The sequence below is a fragment of the Anser brachyrhynchus genome (assembly GCF_964034855.1).
Source record: "Anser brachyrhynchus genome assembly, chromosome: 5".
Lineage (NCBI taxonomy): Eukaryota > Metazoa > Chordata > Aves > Anseriformes > Anatidae > Anser > Anser brachyrhynchus.
Window position 1 is genome coordinate 1,065,042 of NC_137699.1, and position 20,689 is coordinate 1,085,730.

The 20,689-nt window shown below is 36.1% G+C and overlaps 1 protein-coding gene across 2 annotated transcripts in view; it reads right to left on the reverse strand.

Annotated features, from left to right (window-relative positions):
- Positions 1 to 2,208: 2,208 nt before the first annotated feature.
- Positions 2,209 to 20,689, reverse strand: part of PARVA (parvin alpha) — a 67,020-nt gene continuing 48,539 nt past the window's right edge. For both annotated transcript variants that reach the window (XM_080593520.1, XM_080593521.1), the window contains exons 7-13: positions 16,231 to 16,289; positions 15,168 to 15,187; positions 13,755 to 13,816; positions 13,004 to 13,072; positions 11,061 to 11,162; positions 10,226 to 10,298; positions 2,209 to 7,143 (exon numbers count right to left, since the gene is read on the reverse strand). In XM_080593520.1, the coding sequence (XP_080449646.1) occupies positions 7,067 to 7,143; positions 10,226 to 10,298; positions 11,061 to 11,162; positions 13,004 to 13,072; positions 13,755 to 13,816; positions 15,168 to 15,187; positions 16,231 to 16,289 (462 nt within the window). In that variant the 3' untranslated portion in view covers positions 2,209 to 7,066. The remainder of the gene's footprint in view (positions 7,144 to 10,225; positions 10,299 to 11,060; positions 11,163 to 13,003; positions 13,073 to 13,754; positions 13,817 to 15,167; positions 15,188 to 16,230; positions 16,290 to 20,689) is intronic.

Here is a 20,689-nt window from a genome sequence, read left to right on the forward strand (position 1 = left end):
TACTGGTCACAGTGATATCACCCTACCCTTACCCCTTGGACATAATTTAATAGTTCTCATCTGTACAACTAATATAACAGTTATAAGTTTGGCATGTGATCCAATTGACTAATCATTCAGAGACATAACTACAGTCAGTACCATTCATTCCTCCCAGTATCACAAGTCCTAAGCACTGAATAGCGCTGATTAGTCACAGCTGAAGACTTTAGAGCCCCAACATGCTTGTTTAGTATTAATTTTCACTGAATCGGAATAGTGCAAACATCCAAGAGAGGGAGAAATAGTTAAAAGATGTTTTCAGGCTTGTACCCTATAAAATTAAACCGAACCAAGAAGGAAACAGTCTGTGCGGTCTGCCACAACATGGAGATCTCAGAAGGAAAGCAGAAGATGCTCTCCCTTGTTTCCTTCCCCAGTTAATGTAAGTGGCGTGGCCCTAGGCAGATTTTCAGCTCCACACACAGAATACAGGCACCAAGGTTGCGATTCTGGAAAATCTATTCAAACACCACCTTCCCCTGAAGGCGTCTACATTTTTATTTGAAAATTTCCTAGCATTTTATGCTTGCACATGTAGAGAGCTGACCCAATCTCAATGGGACCGAGTAGTTCTAGTTTTAATCTAAATGGAATCCAAAAATGAGATGCAGCACTCAATACAATACTTGCATTCAGAGAAGGCCCAAGAAACCTTAACTGACTTGACAGACAAAATGCAGTCATGTCTGTCAATTTCCTTAAACACAGCTTGTAGATGAGGGAAGCAGGGGATGAAACTACTCGCTTTGGTGAGGAAATGCACACCTAACTCAGGCTGCAGCTTGTGCAGGGTAGCAGTATCTTCACTTGGGGCTGTTTTGCACACAAAATAACAGCAGAGTCTTGTATAAAAACTCAGCAGTAACTTTCCATTGAAACAGACATGATGTTAGTTCTGGTCCCCCTTCAGAATATTTCAGTATTCTAGCACACTTTAATAGTTTAAAATACAGGGGTAAGCTTTAGAGGAGGCTCCAAAGACATATTCTTCCCTCGAAACCTTTTCCACCTTTTCAACATAACCACCAGTTATGCTCCCTCTTCTGCTCTTTTTCCCTCTTTCAGTTAATGTGGAATTATTTTATATATAAAGGTGCAACTGCAGCTTGGAAGTGAACAATGCCCTGCCAACAACACTAAAAAAAGTTTATCAACTTAAATTCATATTGCAGGTAACAGTACTCTTCTAAAGAGGAGAAATGACTCCCGTGGGTGCAGAAAGGCATTGAAATCCATGTCTTTCACTTTCTAGGTGATTAACAATGAAGAAATTGAGGTAGCTAGACCATCACCTTTTTATTGTACTGCAATATATGACTGCAAGTCTACTTGCTCTTCAGGACAAAACCCATACAATTTGGGACAAAACTTGGGACAAAAGCTGGAAGCGCATGTGGTGGGGCTTAAGACTGTGGATCCAAAGCAGATATACTTCTTTCCAGCTCTGAGTAATAGTGCTGGGATTGAAGAATGGCATTAAAACTCACCCCGTCCTTAGTGTTCCCTGTTGATTAGGCAGCTCTGTTTGGTAGTTTCAGCTTTACAAGCAGACTAAAGATCAAACACCTGCTTCTGGATTCTTTCCAGTAATTCAGTGGCTAAAAATGTTGATCTGTAACACTTTAGATGCCTATAGTTTTGACTGGTTCCAAGTTCTGCACTGAAGCTCCTCCATTAAAGGATCACAACAAAAACAAGTTTATAAAAAATTGATGTAAAATCTTCCTAAATGCAGTTATTTTTTGAAATGGGCAGTTTAATTTTGATAATTTTAACATTTCACTAACATTTTCTTAAATTTTAAATAACAAAACTACCCTGAAGAAAATTGCATTATAACCAGCTGAAAAATCCTCCCTAAGGAGCTCAACATAGCAATATCAAAGCAAAGGCATGCTTTGCCATTTTGAGTCAAATACAAAATTTTCCTGACCTGCTGCTGTTAATCATTTTGAGCATATGCTTACATGTCCGTTTCTACCAACCCACTTTCAGCTGTCACCAGCCTCCACAGAAAATAATAAACACCGAGTACACCCACAAGGAGGTAACTGAGAATGGCTTAGATGCATAGAGAGGTCTGGAAGTTCTGGGAACATAAAACCATACAGCCTTCCTAGCTTTTTTCATATATGTCATACTTTGGCCCAACAACAACATACAGTGTTGAATTTCAGGTGCAAATTTTATTGTGGATCATAACAAAAGTTTCAGAAGAAAAAACAAAGGAAAAATCAGCAGTGGAGTGTCACTTACTTACAGAGTACATAAAAGAGATTCTGTGAAAGCTACTAACTCTGTAGTTGAAAACAACACAGCTTAATTTAAACTAAGCATTATTTTCAGATACACACCTTAAGAAGTGAAATTTGCAAATATTGTTTTTTCTTGAAATTGATCTTAAGATTTGGAAGCAAATATTTAAATGACACTAACATTGCTGCTGTGTAGCACTGAACTATTAAACAGAAAAAAAATTAATTATTACTAAAAGAAATAGGCACACAGAAAATATTGTCAAAATACGTAACATTAGCCCTAGTAAATGTCAAATGACTCAAAAAATCTTTGGAATATCTGTGGTTGTTGAGGTATGCAAAATTTTTTGGAATTTTCATGCTACTATCTCAATTTTTCCTGTGATACAATAAAAATCATACTTAAAACTAATTATAACTTCCTACAGTTGATTTCTTCTTCCCTTACTTGTACTTTAAAGAGAAAATCCACATTCATTCTCATAGTAAAATGGCAAAGGTAACACTACAGAAAATCCTGCAAGAGGTCTTTCAAGGGCACTGTTCTCTTTTTGGGTGTTTGGCATACACACAGGCCATGCATGGTGGCTGTTGTGCTGGGAAGACAAGAACAACATAATCTAGACCTAAAGCTAGTATATAGTGTATTAAATATCATAGGTATCTTTCTCTAATGAAATGAAACTCATCACTTCTAAAAGGAATTCTGCTTTACAATATCGTGAATTGCAGTAAGGTATCTGCAAAATTAAGCTCAGACAGGAATTTAAAAACATACTTCATGAAAATAAGTAAGGATAAAGGTCAACCAGGTATCATTTATGTCAATCAATATAGTTTGCCTGAATGCAAACCATTCCCAAATACTGTAACCCTCTGTAAAAAGAGAAAGGAACAAATGCTCTGTTCACCTAATGGCACTGATTTACGTGCCAACAAGCAACTTGGTCCGCTGTCAACAGAAATAGATGAGGACCTTATCCAGCACTTGCTGGTCCACTTGAGCTCCTAAACTATGTAGCTGCAAGAGCTACTGCTCCCCCTGTAATAGGGAAATATCTACTGACTAAGAGATGTGAAGAACTACATATCCTGCAGTCAGCTCATTCAATAGGAGACTCAGTGAGTCCATGCTTCATCAGAAACACAGAGCACTACAACTGGGCTTCATGTGTGTGTCTCAGGTAAAATCATGCAAGGATTTCTTTGATACCTTCTTCTAGGGCCTGTTCTTTATGGCAAATAAAAGCCAGTCAGCTTAGAAAGAAACATGGAAGGAGCTGATCTTAAGATATTAGGATTTTAGATAATTATTTTGACATCTTTTTGATATACTCTAAGAATCTGTAGCTCCTCTTTGAAAAACTGATTTCTGTGTGGTTGACAGAGCATAAAAGAATCCATCAATAGGGAGATGTTGCCCGCCTGTAAACACAAAACAAACCCGGCTACCATACTACTGCGATGGCAAATAGATGGATTAGAAGTAAGGGAAGCACAGAAAAATGTTCTTTTGGCAGTTTCATAATGCCCCATGAACAGAAATGTTTACTGTCTTTCAGTTCCTCACATCAGGCTAACAGCTTCCTGGTTTTCAAGGGTCTCAGCAACCTGTGGGCCTTCAGATGACAGAACACTACAGACACAATGGCCAGGTGCATGAGACCCAGATACCACCATGAGATCTTAAAGGTAGCCCAAAGTGCTGAGATAGCACCCTCAAGATCAGCGGCTTCCTCTGGAGTCAGAGAAACATGCTTCTCCAGGTGACTGTTCATATTTTACATAGGCTAAATCCATTGATTTGGATCTATTTAAGCATTTAGAGTCATTATAAATAAGACCAGGATTGACCTAAAACTTAAACAACTTCTATCCTAACATAAATTGTGAAGGCAATTCTGTAGTCATTTGTACATTGACATACATACTGTGTAACGAGAATACAAGCATCATAGGTGTGAGCAGAATTTGGCCCAACTAACGTAACATTTTAGTTCCCTGCAGGAAGGCGCTGGCCTACACTGATTGCTGAAGAGCCAACTACCTACAGTAGTATTCTATATTTCTATAATATTCTGTATCAAGGCAATAAATATTAGATATAATCTGTATATTAGATTTCATATTTATTTGATAGCTATTTAAATCTATACTTTCAAAATATAAGCAGTGAGCCACTCCTACCTGGCAGCATACACTATTTGTGTGAATGTGTTAAAATTATCACATGGGCCTATATTTACACAGGGCACTCTTGATTATATAGCACTTATAATTTACGTAAATTCTTACTACAGGACAGATATTTGTGTAGAGGTTGGATGTTGTTTAAATGTTTCCATGATTCTGCATAATTGCATTTCAGCATGAGGATTTCACAATTCTGTGTCAGCTTTATGTTTTTTACAGGTGGAAAACTGAGTCTAAGAGACTTCAAAATCTCCAATACTGTTACACCAATATAACACAGAAATACATGTTTTCAAGTCCAAGCGAAAAACAGTTTCACTGTTCCTAACCTTTTTCTTTTGCATACATAAATCTCCTCTTTAAAGAAAGTGCACTCCTGGAAACAAGGACAATCAAAATATTTTAGCATTGCTAAGACTTTAAAGAGTGTTTCAACTGAGGAGGATCTGCAGAAAAAAACTTCATACATTTGTTAATGAACTACTACAATTACCATAATCTAAGTCTGCAAATGGAAAACTTACATGTCAGACATTGAAATAAGCTGAAATTGCAGCTGGTATACGTGAGAAGCTCCATCTCATTTTGCTCAAAAAATACTTGGTTAACTCCTATTGTGCAGCTTCTCAGAAAGATCAGTAATATTAAAGATATAAAGCAAACGTTCATTTTGACAAAGGTCCAGTTATTTACCTATCATAAAAGGCAAATAATCATTTTCTGTACCTCTAACTTCAGAAACTCAGTTAAAAAAACATAGAGGTAAACAAATATTTTAATGAAAATATTTAGAATGTATGTGACAACAAGATATCAACTTCTGAGTTCAGAGAATATCCTGATATTATCCTTTGAATTAAGTAATGACTTTTCTTTGCAAAAGTTGGTATTTCCTTATTGAGATTTATTTATTTACAGAAAAATTTCTGTAGCCCTCCAGCAGAAGTCAATATCATCTTGATATTTAACGTAGTTTATGTTCACCGAAGACAGAATGTAATTGCTTCTCTTCCCTTTATACTAATGTTGCACTGGAAAGCACTAATTAAAAATAGAAGCCCTAAAAACTGAAAAATACGTTACGCTTTGTATAATAAATAACATACAGCTGTTACATACTGTTCTTGCCAGCACTACATTTCTTCAGACCAACAGTCTTAAGAGCTGACAGACTTCCTTTCCCTTTCACCTATACCAGTTTTGCCATAATTGGATGACTATTCAAAAGTCTCTCTCCTGCACTAAGTAGTCCAAAGACTTCTAAACAGTAGGCCAATAATTTCTGCCTAAGGATTTTTTTCCTTACTCTGTAACCCAGGATCCCAAGAATCTTTGATTGCATTGAAACGCTTCTATTAGAAAGGTATCTAAAACTAACATCAAGACTTCTAACAAATGATTAATTTACTCCTCAGCTTATACCAGTGCAGGTTTTAATGATTTATACTCATGCCAGGCAGTCTCTACAGATTCTTTATGGAAACATAACTGGTGCTTGACAGCAGTCTAAGGGAAGAATCAATTCCCATTTGTCTTTTATGTCTGTTAAAAATAAAACTAAAACCAAACAGGTTAACAGCTTACGTTTGGTCATGATTAGAAAAAAATATTCTTTATAGCCATATAAAATGACCAAAGAATCTTACACTGTAACAGAATCTTTGCAAATGGGAGTAGTTTTGACCTAAAAACAGTGCTTTTGTATCTGAAAGGCTATAGGAATGTTTCTGGAAAATATATATTATTCTTTATGTTGGACATTAAGCAGCAAAATACATTAATCATAAATTCAATCAAAGGAACAGATTCTAAATCTTATTTAGCAATAAATTTAGATTTAAAACCTGGGAATCCTGTGTTCCAACAATTAAAAGAAAAACAAGTCATTCTTTTACTTTCTAATACTATGCTAATAATACAAATAATATAGGGAAACTGTATTATACAGGTGTGCTATCCTGAAATGTGTACTTTAGGAAAAAGAGAGGAAGAGAAAGATCTCTTCCTTGAACAAAACTAAGTGAACAAGCTGCAAAGTGTATTTGGTGGAATGTTCAATAATACATATTTAAAGCAGAGTATCACATTATAGTAAGTCTGAAAGAATAAGTAGCAACTTCAGTTTGTACCCATAAAATTCAAACCTAACTAAATAAATTAATCAGATTAAGTGCTTGAGAAAGTCTGTTCTTTTTAGCTGTGATGTGAACAGTATTTTACTGTTTCTCGCCATGCATATGTGTCATAATTAGAATACAACCATCTTACCATGGAGAGTAAATATCCTTCCCCTCCCCAGATCAGAAAAGATATACGTAAAAACGTTAAAATAAATGCTTCATACAGAAACTTCCTATGTTTGACTTCAAAGTCTAACCTGAACTAAAGTTACTAAACACAGCCTTAGCTTTAAACCTGCTATGAAAATAGATGTGTGAGAATAGTCAATTAAAGATTCTTCAGATAAATGGTTTAGCTCCTTTTAGGACAAAGATGCAGAGAAATACTGATGAAAAATACGCTAGTTATGACGCTTTCTTTGTTAAGACTCCTTTACGTCCCAAATTAATTCTTCACTCCACGTTCCTGTATTTGGTAAACAAGTTGTATAGTACTCTTAGTGTAGACTTCAAGTCACAATTTACAATATCTAGAAAAAAGACAAGGAAAAAACTATTAGTAACTTTATAAGCCAAAACTTTATAAGCCAAAAAGAAGTGCCCCTTCTCTATTTCCTCTCTTTGCTCAGATTCATATCCATAAACATTAGAATCACAAAGACAGTAAAAAAGAGTAGAAATATAAGCAAATAACATGTAAACTGTCAACTCAAAAATAATTTTCTCAACCACTTTCAGTTAGGGAAATAAATGGCTAATGCTGATGATGTAGAAATGCAACCAAATTGTAAAGGCCCATGAGACAACTTGTACATAGTATCACACATACTGACAGGACTGAATCTTCAGTTAGTTGTAGCCAAAAAGTAACAACCTCAAAAATAAATAAATAAATAAAATAAATAAAAAAACAGGCAAAAACAAATTGAACTTTTCTGTATAGGGATTTTGCAGGTCTTGGCCCATACTGGGCTGCAACTTCCTTTATTAGGCCTAATTTTGGCAAGATAATTAGATGCAAGGTTAAAATCTGAAAATTTCCAAAGGATCTAAAAAACTAGGTATACAAGTGCCCCTTGAAGACTTTTCTGAAAATGCTTTAGGTTAGCTGATGTACATGGCTGAATCAGTTGTTAGACACTCGACATCTAAAGTAAATTATTTATGTGAAACAAAAAGCTAATGAATACCCGCTGTTTCCAAGGGAAGTTGTTGAGAAAGTCAATATTATTTCACAAGAAATCTATAAAACAAACTGACATGTACTACTATAGCAGTCTACATCAGTGCTTCAAGGGATATTCAATCTCAAATAGGGACTTAGAATTGCCCATCAGAAAGGCTCCATCTCTTTCTGTTGACTGTATAGGAACTCAATCTCCCAACTTTGGTCCTTGGAATTGGCCATGAAGGCAGAGGGCAGATGGTGTGCATACTCCCACTGTTCTCAAAGCCTCCAAGTAAACCTAGTAAATTGTGTATGTAATCACCAGGTGGTTTTGTCCGTTTTGCCATTATATTTATCTATACTGATGCTTCTCACAGATTGCAAAGGGGTTGTACTTTGAACAATACATCCAGTCACAGCTATGCATGGTGTCCTAAAGTATGCTAACTGAAGGGCTAAAGATATTAGCAACATGGCACACTGACACCTATGAACAAAGTGAAAACAATCAAACCTAGATTTAATGATTAAATTATGCATGAAACAATGGTTTTGTGACTCTTAATAAACCAGATCAAAAATGCTTACTATAAAATGAAGAGAAAATGTTAAAAGCTACAGGAAGGGCATGTTGCCCCACAACATCGTGTTACACTCTGTATGTAACACTGTATATATCTCAGGAAGTTTCCTCTTTGATGCCAACAGCAAGCTGCATGACACTTTCATTTACTAATACAGAACTTCAAATGAATGAAGAGATAAATTGACAGGTATTTGCCAAGTCACCATAAAATTCCACCACCACAACAGAATTCCACAGAAAGGTCCACACTAAAAAGCAGTGTGCTCACATAGAAAGATGAGTTATTTCCATTGCTAATTGTGTTTGACTAACGTAAAACATTTTACCAGTTGAAATTTTCAAAATGAGAAACTTAAGTTTGGCTTTGATGTACATGTTTCAAGAAGTAATCTGAAAAAGCTCAAACTGCAAAGGAATTTGTTATAGACTCAGTAGATTAATGTTCTGGCAATTTTTAAAGTAAAAGGTCATGGAAAGCTTTTTAAAAACCCTTTCAATTATATTGCAAACAAGCCAAATAAACTGTTGACCCCATAAAAATCATTGGTTTTCATACTCATTTACTTAACCACATTCTTTTTTCCACTAAATATGTTTTTCATATTCTGAAGCACTTTTCAGCATTTTTTTTTCCTCAAGAACCTCAAAGAAACAGTGTAGGAATTTAAAGAGTATTTAGTATACACTTCTGGGGTAAGATCCTTTTCAATACTCTTTTGCTCACTGGAAATTTTAAGTGTGGGCATTGTGCCCAATGTAACAACACATAAAACAGATGTGTTTTTCCATTCACATTGGGCAGGAAGTTTCATATTAAGTATTTCAGTAATTGCACAAGAAATGTCTTAAATATGCTGAAATATCCTTATGGCTTGATTTATACTGGAAAAATTAGCTGTCCCCTAGAGCAATAAATACCTGAAAAATTAAATGCCATAAGAATTTTAAACCTCCATGGGGAGTAAGGGATCACAAGTACTCTCTGTTTTACTTGGATCCCCAGATTTCACTATTTCCCCCGTCTCTTTTTGACTTTTTCAAACATAAAAATTTGTGACACAGCCACCACTGGTGTAGTTAAGCATGATTGTGGATAAGAGTTCAAGCAATCAACAGAAGTGAAAAAATAGGCTGAGTAAGTCCAGATTAAATGCACAAGCAGCATAGGCTTACTCCTGAGACAATTTTTGTGTGCGCATGCCTACTGTTGTTAAGATGGAACACGTACAGTGAATTAACGGTCTTATATCCAGCCTGAAAAGTTGGATTTAAACCTTGCATTTATATGACTGAGGAGGAGTGGAATCCTGGTCCTGCTAATGTCAGCAACAAAACCTTCACTGAAGACATGCTTTACTTTCAGTTTCTAGCTCTAAATCTGATTTAAAATATGCATGATTAGGTCCTGCACTCAAAGACAGCTAAGTGAACATTTGAAATTTTTCTTCCACATCTACATCTTTTAAGAAAATCTTTTAAGTTACACCGGAATACTTGAGGTTTAGTATAAAGATGTGGGACAGGGGAAAATGGAGCAATTGGAGCAATTCATATTTGCAAGTGACACCGTTCACAATTACTTTCTTCTTCTTTCATTGGATATCTGAATACTACTGCATGTGTTTGGTCAAGCAACTCTTACCCTGGTCACTCAAGAAATCAAGCCTTGCAACATTTGAACAAGTGTATCTATCAGTCACATAAAATGCAGCACTACCTGAGCACTTCAAAATGCATCTTGCCTTTCTCTCTTGTATTACCATTTTAACCTTAATTTATTCATATCACAACCTCATGAGAAAAGGTCTGGATCCAACTCAAAATTTTAGAGAGATACCACGAAAAGTAGAATAGATACCTTCTGGTCTTGGCTTTGGTTTTTCCAATCCACTATCTTGCATTAGCTCAAATGCAAAGGATACATTGAGGACCTAGTAATGTAATATAAGAAGTCATTATGATGATCTATAAACAGTATACTATAAATGGTTAAAAAAAAAAAAGATGCTTGGAAGGGGAAAAAAATAAAAATCAGGGCTCCATATATCAATCCAGACAATCCTTTTTTTTTTTTTTTCCTGTGTGGTGATGGTGGTTTCAAAAATACAGAAATAATTGAAAAATAACATCTGAACTAATATTTCACATAGAAAAAAAAAACTTAAAAATAAGAATAACCCACTCCCCCAAGTTTAAAAATTAGAACGTGATGGCTCATGGAGTGCTTGTCTTGAACAGACATTGGAATTGCTTGGATAGCAACAGACACTGCAGTAACGGTTGGTCTTAAAATGATGCATAGTACATATATGCCTTCATGCTTCCAAAAAACATTAAACCTTTGAAATGTCAAATTCTTTGATTTTTAGACTCAAAAAATCAGTTCTGTCATCAATTCATGTGTGTAATTCTTTACACAATTAATGGACAGTAAGTCTGGCTCAATGACAGCCTCACACAATGGTTGCCAAAATTAGTTAATATTTGCTAGACACCCCATCATTAATATAATTTTCCCTTTTATTCTGAATAAGCCTTAACACAGAGATCTGAAAAATGTCTGGAAATGGTTACAAGTATAGCCCTCTTCTGATTTCAGCTATTTACATGAGGCCTATGCAGGAAAGTTTGTATTGTCCTTGTACTACTAGACATTATTTTTTTTTCTGTTAAAAACAAAGAAATATAATTACCTTTTGTTCAAAACTATCAGGAGTCAAGAAAAAGCTGTGGAGAGGAACAAAATAGCCTTCTAGGAGACCCATTAGCAGGACTAAATACACACCATCTGCAAACTGTAGAAAAGATATTTCTCAATATATTTTCTGAATACACATGCAGAATAAAGTTCCTGGAGAGAGCAGTGGTCAGTGGGTTTGATCTATGCCTTTGCTTTTTATTCTGCTGGTTCCAGGCTATCAGAAAAGACACCTCTCAAGCTATCAAACGGCACGCACTCCCTGTGCGGAAGGAAGCAGAATGAAGGTGCAATCTCATGACCACACAGAAATTCAGTTTGTTGAAGGAAATAAAGGAACAAAGAATCATCTTCTATGTTTTGCAAGTTTGTGTGAATCTATTTTCAGTGTATGCAATTACGTATAGAAGATAACTAATTGCTATGATACATCTTCATATCAATCTAAAAATTAGTAACATCTCTAAGACTTTGTTAAAGGCATCTCACTCTTAACCTTGTAGCATCAGGTCTATCAGTACACTGAGATATTCTCATAATCAAAAAAAAAGCACCCTTTAAAAAAAAAAGATGGAGAGCAACATTTTGCTCAGTCAGATAATGACAGGACAAGGGGGAATGGTTTTAAACAAGAGGGGTGATTTAGATTAGAGGTTAGGAGGAAATTCTTCACCCAGAGAGTGGTGAGGCACTGGAACAAGTTGCTCAGAGAAGCTGTGGATGCCCCATCCCTGGAGGGGTTCAAGGCCAGGTTGGATGGGGGCCTGGGCAACCTGATTTAGTGGGTGGCATCCCTGCCCATGGCAGGGGGGATGGAACTAGATAGATGACCTTTAAGGTCCCTTCCAACACGAGTCATTCTGTGATTCGATAATTAGTGATGGACTTGGTGGTGTTATGCTGACAGTTGAACTTGATGATCTCAAGTGTCTTTTCCAACCTAAATGATTCTATGATTTGGCCTTCCTGAGGTAGCTCATTTTCTCTCAACTGATAGAAATAGTCTCTCATCTTAGAGAATGTTGTTTCGGATACACACTTAAGGTGTTTCTCAGCACTTTTAAATAATACATTTTTTTTTTCCAAAAGTAAACAATGCAATATGCAGGCATAGTGACATCTTTCTGAAAGCCCTTACACATTCTTTCCATCTAAATCTCAATTTTACCTTTGAAAAATCTCTATCAGAGTGATAGCTATTCAAATTAACCCTGTTCGTAATAACATGAAACATGACATAAAATAAACCCTGTCTTGAAAACACCATTTTTTCTGATAGTGTGGATAGCATCCTTCCTGTCTGATCTTGTAATTTTCTTATGGTAACTGCTGCCAATTGTTCATATAGGGATTTATTAAAACCACAGAATAAAATTTTTCTTTTAGCTTCTTTCCACCCAATTTAGCAGCTTAGAACAAGAAAGCAGACTGTGTACCACATTATTTCTGTGGTGCAATCAAGCCTGCAGACCAGCTGTACAGCTGCCTATACACTTGAGCAGCTTTAGTCTCAAGGATGTATCTCACTAAATAGTCATTGCAATCCTATGGGATTACTGGCTTGTGTAAAGGTAGGCAGGAAACAACTGTTCTGCTTGAAATTGTATCAAACCAAGCAGACAGAGCCTGACCAAAACAAGCACAGGTTCTCCTAACAGCACTTACCAGCACCCAAGAGGTAGCATCTGCTAAATAATTTTTATGCTAATGAAAGTGAAAAACTGCTCTAAGAGAAATTTAGCTGCCCTTATGATTTCCATGCTTAATTGTTGAGGGTTTTACTCATATGAACATATTTAAAATTGAAGGGCTTCCCAGTGAAGTAACATCTTAGAGTCCTATCAATAACAGGTCAATGGAATTTGTGAATAAAGATGGAGTCATAGCGCATAACAGTGCAAGCATCCCTCCCCTTCACAATAGGCTATAAAATCCTACCTGGGTCTCCAGTTCAGTGACCTCCAAATTCAATTTATTGAGATGCTTGTTCACAAATGTGATGAGAGTCTGAAATGTGAAAATAGTTTAGTGAAGGTCTATTCAGTAGGGCAGCAGTTCCTTGCATGGAATGAACTCCACTCAGAACAGAACCTGCATGAGCAAAGAGACTGCAATACAGTATTTTTTTTTTTAAGTTTTAAAACTGAAATACTACATTAAAAAAATCTTTTGTTGTTTTTTGTTTTTTTAAGAATGATGAACAGAAATAAAGTGAACATGATGTATATAAATAAAAAATTCAGTTTTGTAACAGAAATAATAATAATTCAAAAAAACTTGTGGCAGAGTGTAGGGAAGTGGGTAATTGGACTCAACTCAAATCAGACAGCAACCAAAATACTCTAGGTCAGACCCCTGGCAGTTGTAAACTGTATAACTCTTTGGCAGCAGTGAACTAAATCAACCCAGTTGAGTTTTAATCAGCACATACTTTGTGAGAACTCACTTTTGATGAAAACTTTGATAACTGTATCTTTTTCTGCATTCCAAAGTTAATTTCAGGCTGCTAAATATTTACAAAAACTAACATTATATTCATGAATTTGTATTTTTATTTTCAGCATAAAGCTTAGTGGTATTTAATGTATACAAACCATGTCAATGGTATATTATATACACGCACATGCAACATATACTCACACAAGCATGCAGATACATATTATGTATTTTAAAAATAAATATTTCTAACCTTTTTTACTACATTGAGCTTGTCTGGAGCATGGTCAAATAAAGTGTCAAATGCATCTCTTTCTGAAAAAAAAATCAGAGATGTTAATGTACTTAGCAGCAGTTGTCCAGATGCAGGATAAACACTTACTAAAGCACATACTTATTTAAGACAAGAGTCAGCAAAATGTTTCAATATAGTCTCTTTGTATTCCAAGTACCATATATTTTGCATATTTCTCTCTTGCTCTAAGTTGCTATTGTTTAGGGAAAGCATCGTTTTCAAGTATGACTCGGATTAGCTAACAACCTGTTTCTCAAAAATGAGAAAAGGGTGGAATACATATACATAAAACCCTGAACAGCCAGATACTGGGAGTTAGGTAACCAACGTATTTTGTTCAGAAGAACATGAGTTTACTTCTGGAGTCACATCTACAGAGGAAAATTTTCCACAGGGGCCACACTGTGTATGTATCACTCAGGGGATTGCATTGTGGAGTGCTACACTGTATTAACCACCTCAGGCAAGCTTACAATTATACAGCTGCAAAACAATCTTTCTTATAGATGTTTTTGGACCATTCTGATAATGCAATTTAGTACATGATTAGTAGGACAGGCAACCTAGGGCAGAATGACTGCAACAGTACTGCGGTTACCTTCTGAAGGTGAAAAAAGAAAAAAAATAACCTTTTCAGAGAAATTTCCATTTGGACAATCTGAGTGATAGAGAATGACTCCAGAAAAAGCTACGTTCATATTCCTCAATGAAAACTGCTGAAGTACATCCAAAGGTTATTTGTAGAAGGGTGACTTTAAAGGAAGTAAGACTGCACTGGGATATCATGGGAAAAATGTCATGCATGTAGCTTTTTAACTCAGCAGTAAAGCAATCATTGAAACAATATAAGAAACAAATGCTAAGTTCTTGGTGGGACTCCATCTAAACTCCTCATATGTGTTTTCTGTCGGCCAGGCGTTTGGCCAGTCTCAATACTAATCATGAAACATTCTAGGCAAATGAACCTGCTGAATAAAAACCCAAAGTCAGTAAAGTGTAAGTAGGTAACATATGCAAGAATGCCAACAAGTACAGCAGTTGGTTTACCATAACACATCATTTCATATTATGCTGTGAGCTTATGACCATTAATACCATTACAATAATGCTCTGATGTTAAACCATAAAGCATCTGCAAATTAACATGTGCTGAAAAGTACTGAAATGCGTTTTAAAGATGGTCAGACTGATTTTAATGCTTTTCTCCCTTTGTTAACTGTCACAACAGTCTGTGGCACATATATTCATATATTTGCCAGGTCAATTATAAATTCTTTACTTCCTTGCAGTTTGATCAAATAGACCACCCGCTGCAAAACTAATGTCTACTCTGGATGCCTTAAGAAAAAGTTAACAATCAAATGAACTTACCATGCCTTCCTGAAAATGCCCTATGGAAAAAAAAAAAAAGTTATATATATAATTCTCTTGCAGACATTGTCCTGCAAAATGAAACAGCATATGTGGCCAGATCTTCAGCTTGGTGAAAACTGGAGGAGATTCATGGAATTAAGAAAACCTTCATTAAGTTACTCCAGATGAGACTCCAGATTTAGTCTGGAGATCATCAGCATAGTATCTCCTGGCTTCACAAAAGTTTCATGGAAAGGCCAGATCTCAGGTTTCCCACTGCTGAACCAAATCAGCACACCTTGCCAGTGAAGAATACTTTTTCATGTTAATTTTCTGAAAACTTTCCCTTTGCTTTAAAGATGCATTTGTCACATCAGCTGCAATACAAATTGCAGCCAGAACAATACTTGGACTACCTTATTAAGAAGTACAGCATTTTGCTCTAGTTGATCCCTCATACAAATATTACACAAAAAAATCCATAAAGGTTAATAAAATCATTAGTCTGGATTCTCTCCAATCTATAAGAAACTAGGATATTCTTATGATTGCTTTCTGTTGGTTTGGAATAACTTTTCTGTTACAAATGGCTTGATGAGATGACATGTACAGGGCTTACTACTGTCACTTTACATCCCCAAAGTCCAAACAACTAAAAAATAGTCATATTGCACTCCTTTTTGACAGAATCAAGTTGTTCTTTATCAAATAAATACCAACATAAAAGAGATACATCTTGTTTGTTTGTTTGAAGGCATTCTGAATACAATAATACGAAATGCAATAAATGCAGAAATAAATAATAATAAATATAAAATACAGAGATTTTGAATATCTTCACTCTGTCTTCTCTTTTATCCTGGTCTCCTGCTTTTAGTCCCCTAGCTCTGAATTTCCACATCCTTTTGTATTTTTAGATGCATGTTTGTAGCTCTTGCAAGGACTGAAATACAATCACTGGCTGATGCATCATCTTCCTTGGAACCCCAATACCAAAATCTAAATATCAGCAAATGCTTGAATTTCTGAGACACATCTGTGTTCAATTACTGAATTGCTGGCAAAAGTGGTGTTGACATACTCAGTGTTACCAGTTATTTCCTCTTGAATTTGACGAGACTGGAGGATTCCTTCTCGTTTCTGGAAAAAATAAAAAAGTGACATTTTTCTCAGTAAGGTTTAATGCTTAGGGTACAGTAAAAATGTATTTGTGATCTGTTTGATTTGTATAAACGTAATTAGATACGAAATCTACAAAATAAGAACTTTTTAAAACAAACTTAGAGTAATGTATTATTTCTCCTTTCAAGTATTTCAAAAAACTCTCTTGTACAGTAACAAGAAACTTGAAACTCCACCTGTAGAAGGAAGTATTTCTTTTCCTTTCTTCATTGTTCTTAACTCACTTTTCTTTTAAGGGCCCCAATTCAGCAAGATATTTGAAACACCTAAACACATATGCAAGTCTTTTAGTAGATGTATATCCTGGTGAGTTGAATTATTATTTCAATGAATATTGTGGCAGAGGGTGCCCATACTTCATCTTTGGTGAAATCTTGCTCCTAGGCTACCTGTTCTTTCTGCCCTGTTCATACACTTTTTTTTTTTTTTTAACCTTAGTGTTTTCCTTTTCTGACTTCTCTCAACACAAAGGGCTCTCTTTGCTTGTGATGGAAAACCAAAATGTAGGATAATCCGTTCACTGCATGCTCCAAAGCCTGGCCATCTTTATGTTAACATATGCATTAGCTCCAATGCTCTTCCAATGCAAGAAGCCCTTCATACATGGTGGTTAGCAGCCTGTGCATAGAAGTTGTGCACAAAATGGCAGAAGCCAACTCAAATGGTTGCAATTTAAGTCACAAAACGAAGGAGTTGAAAAGTGTGACATTGTTTCCAGGATGAAGATTACAGTCATATGGTGGTGGTATACATACCACACATGTTTTGCCTCACTTCGTGTTCTTTCTGTTAATTCTATTCACTGGAATTAGTAAAATTTTGCAATACAGAAAGAAATGCCAAGCAAATGCTGACGGCTGCATATAAAGTCTAGACATTAGGCAATTATTCATGATTCTTCACTCCCTGTCACACAAGGAAATGAGAAAAATAAATTTATTGTGGTCCTAGACTTGCACTCCATGTAGAAAAGAGAAAAGCAGAATAGCATTTTGGAAAAGTCCTTCATGGCATGTGAACTGCAGCTACTGTTCTTCCCTGCTTTGGAGAAGATAATACATCCCTCACCAGAGGCAATCCTGGGTGTATGAAGCGCTAAGAATTTGGCCAGGCTTATGTCAATTACTTCAAAACTGCATTAATAAAATATATACAAGGATTAAGCTTACTTTCAGCAAGAAAGTCACACATAGCATCCTCTCAGGTACTTCAGAGTGGCACTTAGAACAATCCGAATTGTCCTTTTAGACAGATGACAGTTTCAGGGGGGTTTCTTAATATTTTTTAAAGCCCTGTTACTAATTATCTTGCATATAGTTTAAACACTTTCAAGGAGGAGCTCTAAACATTATAAAGACAGAGTGGTGTCCTGTGTGTTACATACTGAACGGAGCATAGATCAGCTGCTGACGCCCCTTCTGTCATATGTCTTTAAAGTTTGAAGAAAATTTGCATCATTTAGGGCTATCTTCATCTCCAGGTTGTGCAGACAACAAATAAGCATTTGTACTTGAAGTTACAGTCTAGTTCAAGTTAAAATCACACTCTGGCTTTTTTTTTTTTTTTTCCCTCTTAGCTGCAGGGTGAACGGAAGATTTTATTCCTTCATGGTGATTCTGATGAGCCAATAATGCTTTCTGGAGCAAAAGCCCTATCACTCCGCTCTCCTAGAGGGGGTGAGCATCACAGCAATGGCAATTGTATTTCTCAGTGCTCAGTCTGCCGATATAGGGAAGAAAAAGGCTTCTAATACTCTACCTCCACTCTGCAAATGTGCAACACGGCCTAAAACATTCTCTAGTATCAACATAAAACATATTTCACTTTTTGATAAACTGATATTAATATGAATAGGAATTCTGAACCTCTATCCTATTGTTGACAAAAATGGAATTTCCACATTGCCCAAACAAAACATGCATCTGCTGGACACCAGCCTGTGTCAAGACAGGCTTTCCTATGCTTTGTACTTGGAAGATGACTGGTGAAAATGTCCCAACAACATGAATCAACCTCAGAAATACTAGTCTAAGTACCTCCTCTATGCAGGCTGCTTCCCATACGTCTTTTTCACTTTTTAAAACTCTTAAACTCAAAATTGACCCTAACACTGATATCACTTGTTGTGAAGTTGTTTTAAACTTGACAGAGAATGACACAATATTCCCCAAAATAGAAAGAAATGCTAGTGAGGAGTGAAAGACTGCTCAGCAAAGTTCCATAAAGATGAAAGGGGCTAGAACTGAAATAACAAATGACAAAAATGAACTACTATTTGAAACATACTGAGAAATAAGGCATGAATTCAAAGATTCCCTGTTAAATGGAAAACCTGGACACACATTCCAGTGACCACAGAAGACTTTATTCGGATAGGCTTAGCGTTTTGCTCCCTCATAGCTGAAAGACTGCACTAAAGGCCAAGATTGTCCTAATCACTTATTTTGATTTGGCAACTATTCCTAGAATGACAAAAAGAAAAATCTGAAAGCTGGGTAGCATGTCTAGACATGGAAAGGGTCTCTTCACCTCTGTTTGCATCAACTGTACATCATCAGTTTTCTATAACTGAGGGCCAACTGCTTAGTTTCCCACACGAAGTCCCACTTGGAAAATCTTCCCGATGTTTGAATGGGTTTTCCCTCTGTACTGTTGCTACGCATTTAATCTGGTGGACCGTGTTTTATAACTGCCCCACCAAGACGAAGTGCAGAACCATTCTGGAGCCTGACACCATTTGTCATAGGTTCAAAAAAAGATTTCCTGGGAACCTGCAGGCAGTGCTGCTCAGAAATGATTCAGACTCATTTTCAGAGAGGCTGTGGGACCAATGCTATCAGATTAAGCTTGTAAAATAGACCTTTCTCTGCTCCCATTATTTTCCTAGCTTTCCTTTACAGTGGTTTGTGCACCCAAGAACTGATTTCCCCAATATTCAGAATATATTGAAGCCACCCTGACTGCTCCGCCATTGCAACTTTACATTCTCTGACTTACAGCTCTTGCACAAAATCTGTCATTTAACCATTTGAGGATGGCAAAATAGAAAATGAATAAAAGAGACAAAAATGACAGCAAGATCCAGCTCTCCGCAGAAACCCTCTCTTGTTTCAGTAGAAAAGACCAAACAAAGCCTGGGCTTTGCTCAAACTTATTCATTCTATCAGTATGGAAGGAAAGAAAAGCAATGTAGCAAAACAGCTATGAAAGGTCCAAGTATCACAATTTTTCATAAACAGCTTAACACACAGATTTCATAGGACTCTCATCGCTAACAGCTTTTGTACAAAACAGCCAAAGAAAACAAGCTTTCATAAGAACTGTGCTGATTACCTGTTGGGCATCAGCACATTTTTTATTTCGGAAATATCTTTGTATTTCAGTAAACTACACTCAGCCAACACAGCAAACATTTCTGGCATTTCTAGACCTAACAAAATCTTAATATAAATTAAGGCAGACTTCCTTAAAGAATTCCTCAAAATTATTTCTTCTGTTACTTTTCTTTCTTTACCACTCCCTTTCTCAACTGTATAGAATAGAATTTAAAACCAGCTACCAGAGTCTGTTGAGCTTCCCTAGGCATGACCTTACTTTACACAATGGGTGAGGGTTTAGAACATCAGGTGTTTAAGTTTGAACACTAAATTAGGCTTTAGGTTTTTGATTAAAAGTTTCATTGAGATCAAAGGGTATATGATGAATAATAAAGAACCAATCCCATAGGATATGAAAGACAGATTTAAAAAATAAAAATTAAAAAACACCCTTCATTAAAAAAAAATGAAAAATGTCTTAAGTACAATTATAGCAAGAATACTAGCCCCCACCCTCTGTTAATGGGAATCAGCATAGCCTTGGAGTTCCACTGATTGGCCTTCCTCAAGGACTGGGTCTGCAGGGCGAAATCTTCAACAACATAACTTGGATTTTATTCTGGTACAACTGCTTTCTCTGCAATCCACTGGCGCCTAAGCTACAGCTGTGTAGCTAAGAGGCAAAGCACTGAGCCAGATTCTCCCACTACTTATTGTTTTTAAATTGGTTTATCTCTACTGACTTCAGTGGATTTGCTGTTGAACTACATTAGCCTATTAAACAAGAAGAGAATTACGTCCATTGATTTCAATGGGAATTTTGTCTGGACATACGGAGAGAGAGCAGAATGCAAGATCTGGTTCTTTATTTAAGGACTGTGTTATTGTTCTTTTTTAGTTTCTTATTCCGAAGATGCCCTGACTGCTGCACCCTTTCTTTCTTAAGCTGGTTTTGGTAGAACTTTGACATAAACCAGTGTAATTAATATATTTAAAATATCTAAAGGAAACTGTTTGAGAATTATGTTCCTCCATAGTCTT